The sequence below is a fragment of the Anolis carolinensis genome, chromosome 6, assembly GCF_035594765.1.
Source record: "Anolis carolinensis isolate JA03-04 chromosome 6, rAnoCar3.1.pri, whole genome shotgun sequence".
Classification (NCBI taxonomy): Eukaryota; Metazoa; Chordata; class Lepidosauria; order Squamata; family Dactyloidae; genus Anolis; species Anolis carolinensis.
In genome coordinates this window covers 39,282,106-39,294,351 of record NC_085846.1, presented here as the reverse complement: position 1 = coordinate 39,294,351, position 12,246 = coordinate 39,282,106, and the positions used below count along the sequence as shown (strand labels likewise).

The following is a 12,246-nucleotide window of genomic DNA, read 5'->3' as shown; positions in this document are numbered from 1 at the left end:
TGCTAGCGTTTGTAGTTTCTCTGCCAGAGCGCTCTAACTACTTTTCCAAATTGCAAATCCCAGGATTTTGTTGTTTGAAGCCATGGACATTATGGTGCTGATCAACTATCATCCCCATATCGGTGACAGATATGTTTCCAAACTTTGCGTCGATATATGAAAGCACAGTTAATAGCAAACTCTATTATTTCCAATGGGATTAATGAGGGAGGTCATTTGTATAGGTGGCTCTTAGTTAATAAATGAAATTGTGGATAAGTGAATCCACATGTTACAGTTCCACAGATTTGGGGGCTGTATTATATTACAATTCTCTAGTGATGAAAGAGATCATAAGGATCAACACACTTCAAAAACTCTGCATTCCAACAAAAAAATAGCTTACACACATATATGGCTTCTAGGAAATCCATTCTCTCCAACATTCCTGATGTGGGGAATTGGGGGCTGGGAATGGAACAGAGGGAGGAGGGGATGTCATTGTCCCTGCAAATCAAGATGTCCTGGAGCTCTGACCCTGCCCTGACCTTGTGTGTCCTGCTTCCACAAAAACACAGCCACTTTTGCCCCTAAACACTGCAGCAAAGCCACACTTGCAGACAAAAGCCAATCTAGATTTTATATTAGGTTTCTATTGCAAATAAAAATAAAATATGTTCATTTTCCAAAACAATATATTAACCAGCGAAAACACAAATGCAAAATAAACATAAGAGGTTTACATTCTCTCTGAATTTAATGTTTAATCCAGAGCTTTCCAAGCATGTCATGTTGGTTGCACACCTTTTAAACATGCATCATTTTGTGACACAGTCATTCAGTCTTACTAGCAAACCAGAGGTTAAACCAACCCCTTATAAGAGAAACAGACATATACATTAATTGTAAAAATGAAATGTACGGGGACATAACGTAACTCATGAATACCTTTCATTTATATTGTTAATAATATATGATTTATTTATTTCATATAGCCTCAAAGGTTTCTCATTATCTTTCTCATTACAACACACACACTAAGGCTGACACACAGAAATTATAAGTAAACAGATTTCTTGTAACAAGCACAGATGAAAACAAGAATGTTTTTTCCATCACTGCTATTTTTAAAAATATGATGAGACACATTGTAGATATATACTTCATATACACATGGTTTATTTATTCATGTAAACAAAGCTTACCTCATATCCGCGCAAGTGTTGTTGGAAATAGCAACCTTTTCAAGCCTCCACTAGTTATTTGTTGGGTATATAATTCAGATTGTTTACCATATTGTATATGTGTGTATTGCATGCAGTTTTTTCTTTAACTCTTTGTTGTGGGAGGGGATGCAGACCATGTGATCAGATCTGGGCTTGTCCAGGACTCATATGCCATTTTAGAAACAGTTTAGAAGAGTATCCTTAGAGACTCCATTGGATTTTCAGACTAGACAGAGACTCTATTAGACTCTCAGAACAGAGAGTTGCTTTGGATTATGGATTGCAGATTATAAGAAATGATGCCCTGTGTTACCTATACAGAGAAACTACTTCAAATTCTATCTGTAACTGGATTCATAGGCAAAGTACCTGTATGCTGAATACATGAAGTTTGTGAGTAAACCAACTATGTTACTTTTAAAGAAGTCTACTTATTTTTGTCTCTTGAGAGCATGATTTAAAGGCAAATATATTTTAAGGGAGACTAGATCTTTTGGGGCAACTAAAAGAGCACTTCTGAAATTCTGCTATATGTGTGTGTGTGTTTTTGCATTGGCATATCTTTGTCCCTAACAGTTCAAAGAGATATTTAGGATATCCGTTTAACAGCTGAGAAACCTAATTGCCTTGCATAAATACCATTTTCCCAAAAGGTTATGATTCTTAACAGGTCATGCTTTTTACCAAGAGTTTATGGCATCCTTTTTCAAAAAGGTTATGACCTTTTACAAGGTCATACCTTTCCAAAGATCAAACAATCTCCCAAAGGTTATGGAGATTTCCGTTTTCCAAAAGGTTATGGCCCAGCACAATAATGTAGGATTAAACTACAGCTTTCCAAACATTGCTGTTAGCTGCAATGTGTAACTGTGTTGCATGAAGGTAATGAGGTATCTCTGAGGCTATGCGAAATAAATATTACAGTAGAGTCTCACTTATCCAACACTCGCTTATCCAACATTCTGGATTATCCAACGCATTTTTGTAGTCAATGTTTTCAATATATCGTGATATTTTGGTGCTAAATTCATAAATACAGTAATTACTACATAGCATTACTACGTATTGAACTACTTTTTCTGCTAAATTTGTTGTATAACATGATGTTTTGGTGCTTCATTTGTAAAATCATAACCTAATTTGATGTTTAATAGGCTTTTCCTTAATGCCTCCTTATTATCCAACATATTCGCTTATCCAACATTCTGCCAGCCCGTTTATGTTGGATGAGTGAGACTCCACTGTATTTATTATTTAAAATATAAATGAAAAGTTTTCATGAGATACATTTTATTATTACAATTTATGTATGTGTCTGTATCTTATAAAAAGTTGGTTTAATCTCTGGTTTACTAGTAAAACTGAATGACTGTGTCATGAAATGATGCATGTCTAAAAGGTGTGCAAGCAACAGAATAAGCTTGGAAAGCTCTGGACTAAACGTTACATTCAGAGAGATAGAATGTTTTTCTGCTCACAAAATATTAGCACACAGATCTCACTATCATGGGAAAATTGAAAGGCACTTTTATCACATGCCCACCATCTCCTGCTGTTCTTCACTACTACTATACATTTAAAATTGCATTTCTGTCTTTCACAATTACACGCCAAGAGCAAGAGAGATGGCTTACAATGTCCTAAGTGGCACGTGTGAAATCAATCAGAGATGGCCTTTAAAAACCCTAATGCCATTTTTCTGCACTCTTCTTCTACACGCTGATATTCCTTCCAACACACACAGACACTTTTTTTATCTTGGTGGGTGTTTGGATCTGGATGTTAGGGGACCTCTGAGGCGAGACCAGTGGGAGAGAGGCGTGTAAATATTTTGCAGAGAAACCCAAGTGTTACGAGAGAAATCAATTTACACTGCGCAGGAGCTAAAAATACACCCAGAGCTGCATTGGTGGAAGACCGTCTTCTTGGTTTCTATGCCAACCATCTGTAGAGTTCATTAAGGTGCGCCAGGCTTCCCCCAAAATCCAGACAAATAGGGAAGTCGCAAGATTACAGTTTCAGAGCCCATGGAGAAAATACTGCTGGGTTTGTTTCACTGTTGTGCCTGCAGAAAGAGACAGCCCACTGCAAAAAAGCACACCCACAAACTGCTCATGTCTGCCAAGCAAGTAAAATTGCAATATGGTCCTAATTTAATATTTGAAGTATATCATCCTTTATGTAATCCCTATGTATGTAGCCATCACGGCAGAAGAGATAAACCTAAAAATGTTTGAGGCGTGTCTGGCTAGATGATAGGAGCTAACAACTGGGCAAATCTTGGGTTAGGATGGAGTTCAGCATTTTTGCATGGTGTGATTGCCCCTTGCAAAAGCACCAATAAATCATGGAAAATTTGTGGACCTATGTCAATATTCTGTATTTTAAGGAAGCCCTTAAAGGAGGCCCCTGTGGTGCAGCGGGTTAAACCTCTGATCTGCTGAACTTGCTGACCGAGAGGTTGGCAGTTAGAATCCGGGGAGTGGAGTGAGTTCCCTCTGTTAGCCCCAGCTTCTGCCAACCTAGCAATTCAAAAACATTAGAGATGTGCGCGAAATCGTTTCTTCCGTGTCTTTCATGTCTTCCGTTTATTCGGAAGCACAAAACAGAAAGCCCCCCTCCCCACACGAAACTCAGCTCAACACGAAAGCCTGTGTGGAGCTGAAATTTCATGCGAGCGCGCTTCTTCTCTTTCTCTTCCTCCCTCCCTCCCTCACACCCACAATGCCCCGCATTCACTCACAGGAGTTATGGCCGGGCAGCCCCACATCCAGACCTCAGCATTAAGGCAGAAGGAACCACTTCCCCTCCCTACTTTCCAGATGTGTGTGTGTGGGTGTGTGACTGTGCCAGCACTCGGATGCAGGCAGGCACTGAGAGGCGAGTGTGTTCTTTCCAGGCCTGCCTGCACCCCGCCACACACACACTTTCTTTCCAGGGAGAGTTTGTGTGTGGTGTGGTGTGGGGCATGCAAACAGGCCTGAAAAGCTTGTGCGCGCCTCTCAGTGCCTGCCTGCAGCCGAGCGCTTGCACAGTCACACATGCCCTGCTGCTCACCACACTTGAGAGTTGAAAGGAGGGAGGAGCAGTGATTCCTTCCTGCTTGCTTGCTGTGTTCTGGATGTGGGGCTGCCTGGCCATGACTCCTGTGAGTGAGTGCAGGGCATTGTGGGTGTGAGGGAGGGAGGGAGGGAGGGAGGAGGAGGAAGAGTAGAAGCGCAGTGCCTGACAGGCAGCCAAATGCCTTAAGAAGGGGAGCCAGTGGGTGGGAAGCCCCCCCCCCCCCATAATGGGCTGATTTTCGGGCACCCAAAACAATACAATCGAAAACAGCTCTCCCAATTTCAGGAGACTTTCCGAAAACGGATTGGGCCCCGCAACAAAACAAGACAAGCTATTACCCGAATGCACATCACTAGAAAACATGCAAATGTGAGTAGATCAATAGGTACCGCTCCAGTTATGCCAGTCACATGACCTTGGAGGCGTCTGTGGACAATGCTGGCTCTTTGGCCTAGAAATGGAGATGAGCACCAACCCCCAGAGTCAGACACAACTAGACTTAATGTCAGGGGAAAACCTTTACCTACCAAAGTCAATATTCTGTATTTAAGGAAGCCTTTGGATTTTAGAGTTTGGGTTGTGACTTAAAGAAGTGCAGAAATCTTGTTTCCTGGGGAAGAGAAAAGGCAGAATCTACATCCTGCTTCTGGCAAATGGTCAAAGCAAAAGTATCAAGACAAACGGATCAATATGCTGTAAACCGCAGCGGTGCTCAGGTTAAATAGTTGCTGCAGCTTCTTCCGAAGGTTTGCTTCCCTGTGGTCCACAGACTGTTTTAAAGTATCTGTCTAGATGATTATTCACAGACAGTCCTTTAATTAGCACTTAGATTTTACTATATGATCGGAGGTGGGGTACCTGCTATACAAAGAACCACCATTGCGCCAGTGCCTCCCCTCTCCACCTGAATGATCTGCACAAATTTTAAAATACGCAAATGGGACACCAGACCTACAGTCTTCTCACCTGAAGGGAGAGGACAGGGATGATGCTGTAGCAAGAAAAGGGAAATCCACAGACTGAATGTGTTAGTTTGATAAATAGGGGAGGGGTAGAGCCTTGGTTTCATCGGGAACAGCACTCTCTGAAGCTCGGCATTGGTCTTTGATACAAGGGCTAATTCCCAGAATCTCTGCTGGATAAGAGTGTTCCAGCACCAAATCCTGCCAGGGAGGAAACTCAGACTTTTATTTTAGTATTTTATTTCTGTTGTGTCATTCTCCCAGTGGAACAGTGTAGGAGTGAATTAAACCAATTGGCTCCCACTTCCAGAAACCAGTGTCCCCCCACCGATGACAGATCAAGACCAAGTTTGGCACACAGAACCTCCATGACCAACAGAAAATACTGGAGGGCTTTGAGGGGGGGGGGGGAGATTGACCTTAATTTTGGGAAGTTGTAGTTCCCTACATCTAGAGAGCATTGCGAACCCAGCCAACGACGGATCTGGCAACCTGGCACACAGACCCAACATTACCAACTTTGAATATGGGCAGGGTTTGGGGATATTTGACCTTGGTTTCTGTGAGTTGTAGTTCACCTGTGTCCAGAGTGCACTGAACCCAACTGACAACAGATCTGGATCAAACTTGGAACACAGATCCAATATGGCTAACTTTGAATACTAGCAAGATTTGGGGGTGATTGACCCACAATTTTGGGAATTGTAGATCACCGACACCCTTATGCATTTTTAAATGGGAACATTCATAAAAAACAAAAACAAAAGCTGACTTTTTCTAGAAAATAGTGTTACAAATGAAATTACCTAACCTGGGGATCACCGGCTACTTCAGTATAAAATAAAAATAAATTAAAATGAAAAATAAGTTATGTCAAAGAAGTTAAGACATTCCAAATTATTCAAAAGGAGAGATGTAACAAACATACTCTATTGTAAATGCACAAAGAAGAGGTAGGAAAATGAAAGCAAAAACCAGGATGGCAAGACTTTCTCAAAAATGCTTCACGGTTGGAATGTATGGAAGGGATGTTTGATTTGGACAGATCAATGAGCTAAATGCAAGGCATTTAGCTCATTGATTATGTCTGCCTCTTCCTCCGTAAGAAAGGCATTCTGGCCTTAGGATGCTTTGCTGTCTCCTGCCATATTCACAGCAATCTCTACTTTGTTTTGCCCTGCCTTCCTTCTCCTCCCACTCCAGCTGGGTTTCACCTGGGACAAACTCAATCAAAGTTCAGTCTCCTAGTTAACAGGATACAACGCCCTGCCTTGTGAACCAAATGCCCGTAAATCACTTCTCAGGGACCGCAGCCAGCAAACACTCACTCCGGAGGTGGGGGGAGGAATTTCAGGTCAGAGGGCACAAATCCCAGGCAGGCTTATGCTAAGACCCTTTTCGAGACAGGGCAGTTGGAAAGATTATAAGCTTTGGGTTGTCATAATGTTTGCTTCACCTCTTGGTTAGGCAGAATGTAGCCGTAAATGAAACAGAGAAGGCATTTATCATTGGTGACACAGAATAAGAACAAAATAGAGCCATGCTCATTGATGAGCAATGGCTCCTTGAGACAAACAGCAAGGTAGGAATATCAGCATCATGACCAGTTGAACAGAATCAATTTCAAAATAGAATTTTAAAGAGAATGGACTGTATTTTACCTAAACAAGGCACGGGAAGGGAGGAGGTGGGCTCACAGCCAGTTAAGTATAACCATTGGACTAAGAATACAGAAATTTAGAGCTTTTTATTCCATACAATTTTAGCACTATGATTCACTTTTATTTGCCATGGTTCCATCTTATGACACCCTGTGAATTTCAATTTAGGGAGGAGTATTTAGGGCCCCGGGCCACAGTGGCACAGTGGGTTAAACCTCTAAGCTGCAGAACTTGATGATCAGAAGGTTGGCGGTTCAAATCCACGGGATGGGATGAGCTCCCGTTGTTAGCCCCAGCTTCCACCAACCTAGCAGTTCGAAAACATGCAAATGTGAATAGATCAATTGGCACTGCCTTGGTGGGAAGGTAATGGCGCTCCATGCAGTTATGCCGGCCACATGACCTAGGAGGTATCTATGGACAATGCCAGCTTTTCAGCTTAGAAATGGAGATGAGCATCACCCCCTAGAGTCGGACTTGACTAGACTTAATGTCAAGGGGGAACCTTTACCTTTACTATTTAAAGCTCCAGTGCCTCTCCAATTTAGAAGATTCCATAGGATGGAGCCAAGCTCTTAAATGGCATCATAGTACCATAATTATAGGGTCACTGGTTTCAAATCCCAACTAATAGTTTGAATGAGTTGCTATTTCTTGGTCTAGCTTATTCCATTGGTTTGTTGTGAGAATACAAATGGGAACAAGGAGCATATATGCTGCTTTGAGGTCCATAGAGAAAAGGTGTGTGAGAGAGATATCAAATAAACCCTCAGGATGCCCAGAAGTTTGGAAAAATAGAAGGATAGTAGCAATGGAGCCCCGGTGGTGCAGTGGATTAAACTACTGAGCTGCTGAACTTGCTGACCGAAAGGTTGGCGGTTCGAATCCAGGGAACAGAGTGAGCTCCTGCTATTAGCCCCAGCTTCTGCCAACCTAGCAGTTCGAAAACATGCAAATGTCAGTAGAGCAACAGGTACCCCTTCTGCGGGAAGGTAACAGTGCTCAATGCAATCATGCCGACCACATGACCTTGGAGATGTCTATGGACAACATTGCAGTCATGCTGTCCACATGACCTAGGAGGTGTCTACCGTCAACGCCAGCTCTTCGGCTTAGAAATGGAGATGAGCACCAACCCCCAGAGTCGGACATGACTAGACTTAATGGCCGGGGAAACCTTTACCTTTACTTAGTAGCAAAGGATGGACCAATTGTGAATATTCAATGTGATCACTTCTCCATGGACACCTGGGGGACGCTTAGCTCGATCTTGGAGTCTTCGTGAACAAGTTAAACATGAGCCAACAATGTGATGTGGCATCTAAAAAAGCCAATGGGGTTTTGACCTGCATAAATAGAAATATAGTTTCTAGATCCTGGGAAGTTATGCTACCCCTCTATTCTGCCTTGGTCAGACCACACCTGGAATCACACTGTGACCAATTCTGGGTACTGCAATTGAAGAGAGATGTTGACAAGCTGGAATGTCCCGTCTAAATCCATCCTAGACAAATTAATGGTTAAAATACAAATCAACAGTCATTACCTGATACTGAGAAGAGGCCGTGTTTTATGCACTTGAACATCACACATTGGGCAATATTTGTTGGTTTCCAGGTAGCGGACAATGCAGGTCTTGCAGACTAAAAAAGAAACAAAAGAACAGGGCTGAAATATTACAGTTGGCTAGCACTGCCTTACCTCTGAAAGTAAAATGTCTTTGGTTCAGCTCTGGAGTCACATCACGAAAAGCTATCAAGGGAGCTTGACATTAATTTTTGAACAAATGCATAGTGATTACCCAGGAATTCATTTGCTGAAGAACTTCCCCTAAATGTTAAGGTCCAGAAGAGCTACAGGCAAAATTGCAAAGCGAAGGAAGCAAGAGACATTAGAGGTGACCCTAAAAGGATATCATTTAATGTGCCAGTTTCTCTTGCTCTGCACGGAAGATACAAAACAATAGTGAATGGAGGATAAAGCCTTATAGTAGTAAAGTGGTATAATGCAAGGTTCCATGACAAAGAAACAAACTGCGCAACATTTTGTTGGTTTAAAATTATTTGAAATATTTGGATGGAACAATTATTATTTTGCACCTGAGAGCAGTTGTGTAGTGGAGCCAGGGCTCATGGGATTTAAATACCAGCAGTATAGTGGGGCCCCTTTTATACTGCCATATAATTCAGATTATTTGCTCTGAATTAGTTTATTACATGAGCCTATACAGCCATATAATCCAGTTCAAAACAGATAATCTGAATTTTATATGACAGTGTAGAAGGGGCCTGGGGTAGGGGTCAGGAACTGGATTTTCCCAGCCACAGTGGATAGTTACCCTGTTTCACCAAAAATAAGACAGTGTCTTATATTAATTTTTGCTTCCAAAGATGCGCTAGGTCTTATTTTCAGGGGATGTCTTATTTTTCCATGAAGAAGAATTCACATTTATTGATGAACAAAAAAAAGAACATTTATTATATACTATACAGTAGTTGTCATCACAAACCGGAATAACCAGACAAACTGTGGATCTTATCAAGAATTTCTTGTTACTACTATTTTTCCCATGTACGACAAATCTATGGTATGTACATTTGCATGCTCTAGTGTTCTGTTTGGTGGGCATGCTTCCAAACAAAAACTTTGCTAGGTCTTACTTTCAGGGGAGGCCTTATATTTAGCAATTCAGCAAAACCTCTACTAAGTCTTATTTTCACGGGATGTCTTATTTTTGGGGAAACAGGGTATGACATAACTCAGAGAAAGAGCCATGCTATACTGCTTCAGCATACAAATAAAGAGTGCTGTGGCATCTTACAGATCCATCTGAAGAAGTGTCCACATACATTCATGCTGAAATAAATTGCATTTAAATGTGTCTCAATGCTCCTTTCTTCTACTGTTGTGACAATTATGAATCATCCCAGTTGTTATGCAGATTATTTGGAGTGGAGTGGGGACTGAATGAGCAATTAACATCCATTACCTCTACAAACAATCTGTTCCTAATGGAGAATGAAAATGGGCTGAAGCTTCCACATCGCATTGAAACAATGCACTTGGATAAAGTAAATAATAATTTCAAAATCGATTTCATTCGCTATATATGGATACTGTGCTATAGTCCACAGACATTGATATTGATCCTGCCCTGTTTATTGCTTTTTAAAATCTGAACTGCATGTCTGCACTTCTAGTTCTATTAAAATAATAATAAATATGTACACACAGAGAAAACTAACAGAACAGTTTTACTCATATTGCGCATAGTTATCTCAATTTTTGGATTTTCCTGGGGGGCACAGCTATCACGATCACCATGACAAACAAACATTTTACCAAGTCAGTCCCAATACTGCTGTCCAGGATGACATGGGGCAGCCCTATGCTTCACTGCCTTACTGCTAGGTGTCTGGAACATCCCTTCCTTTATAGTTACTCCCTTCCTGAACAGTCTGTCCAGCCTCTCAAAAAATGAACATTATTTGGGCCGACTACATTGCAGCTAACTCCACACCTTACCTTTCTTAGGTTTGAAACCGTACACATCTGCCAACTTGGACATCATCTTACAGAAACTGCATGCTCTGCCAACCTTTCTATGTGTTCTTTGAGAGTTCTCCAGCTCACCATACCTGTTTTTAATGCCTGGAGTCTGTGTTAAAGGTTTTGAAATGCATGGAAGAAAAGGGAAAACTTTACCTTACAGTCATGTCAAGCACATTCTCCAATGTGGCTCATATCTGAGAATATTCAAAGTGTTAAAACAACTCATCTCATCTTGGTGATTAATGGGAAAAGTTCTCAACTATTGAACACTGTCAGTTCTCAAGTATGTCTGCACCTTGTCTCTTGATTTTGTGTCTTCCTTTGTAATAAAGCAAATACAACCTTCACACACTGACATCTTAGAATAATTATTTTTTGGATTACAACCCCAATATTGTTAAAGTTGAGATATCTTGGGGATTCTGGGTATTGTAGTCCAAAAATATTTTTCCAAGCTCTGAACTCAAAAGGCATTGCTATTGTTTTGCATAAAGTACAACTGGCTTTAGCACTGAAACGTGCTATACATGTGTATATTTTAGAAAATCATGTATGACTAACATTTCCTAGATAAGTCCCTGAAGTAACTAAAGTTGTTTTTGAACTTACAAGAGTGTAAGCATTCCACAATGGTTGTGGCATCAATGAAGTAGCCTCCACACAAGGCGCACATCAAGTGCGGGTTGAGCTCTGTGATTTTTATCCTGGTGGTCCTGTGCATTTTGGATCCTGGGGAACTCAGTGTGTCCTTCCTAGAATTAAGAAGGGAACAAAGAAGTTGGGAGTTAATAAAGCAGCATAAGAAAATATTAATGCTGTAGTCATGCTTTTCAAACCATATATGTTCCATATATGCACACACAGCCTTTATTGGCATACAACAACAAAATCACAACACAGACACATTCAACAAGAGGAAGTCACAGATAAAAAGAAAACATACTTCAAAGTTACTAATCTCAAGAATAAAATTTGCAACAATCTCACTCTGATGAATGCGTCAGAGTTGTTCAGAAAATATGGAATTTTATGACACTCATGCCACTGACAACACGCTGAAAAAATTGAATTCCTGTATTTCATCTGTATATTATCATATTTGGGACAGACAAACAAACAAAGAAAGGTGAAGTGTTTCAATAGAGACCAGGTCACAAGAGCAAACCCTTTTGGAACATTCCAGGTTTTTTATATCTCCTATCCGAAAGATCTGATGGCAACACATTAGATCAGGGGTCCTCAAACTTTTTAAGCTGAGGGCCGGTCCACAATCCTTCAGAGTGTTGAGGGGCCGGATTATCATTTGAAAAAAATACAAACTAATTCCGATGCACACTGCATATGTCTTATTTGTAGTGCAAGAACAACAACAACAACAACAATGAAAGAACAATACAATATTTAAAAATAAAAACGATTTTAACCAACATACATTTATCAGGATTTCAATGGGAAGTATTGTCCTGCTTCTGGCCAATGAGATAGTCAAGTTAATTAGGGTTGTTGTTGTTGTTTTTGTGTGCCTTCAAGTCATTTCAGATTTTGGGTGAGCCTAAGTCTAAAAATTATTTATTTATTTATTTATTATTTACTGCATTTATTTACTACATTTGTATCACACCCTTCTCACCCCAAAGGGGACTCAGAGTGACTTACAAATTATATGTACATACAATATATTATATTATTAGCATAGCACAATATTAGCATTATATATTACTACAGTAGAGTCTCACTTATCCAAGCTAAACGGGCCAGCAGAAGCTTGGATAAGCGAATATCTTGGACAATAAGGAGGGATTA

General features: G+C 40.7%; 1 protein-coding gene across 5 annotated transcripts in view; it reads right to left on the bottom strand.

Annotated features, from left to right (window-relative positions):
* The window catches only part of pcgf2 (polycomb group ring finger 2), a 73,812-nt gene that overhangs the window by 24,185 nt on the left and 37,381 nt on the right, over positions 1-12,246 (bottom strand). For all 5 annotated transcript variants that reach the window (XM_008113185.3, XM_062958120.1, XM_062958121.1 and 2 more), the window contains exons 2-3: positions 11,053-11,195; positions 8,438-8,534 (exon numbers count right to left, since the gene is read on the bottom strand). In XM_008113185.3, the coding sequence (XP_008111392.1) occupies positions 8,438-8,534; positions 11,053-11,164 (209 nt within the window). In that variant the 5' untranslated portion in view covers positions 11,165-11,195. The remainder of the gene's footprint in view (positions 1-8,437; positions 8,535-11,052; positions 11,196-12,246) is intronic.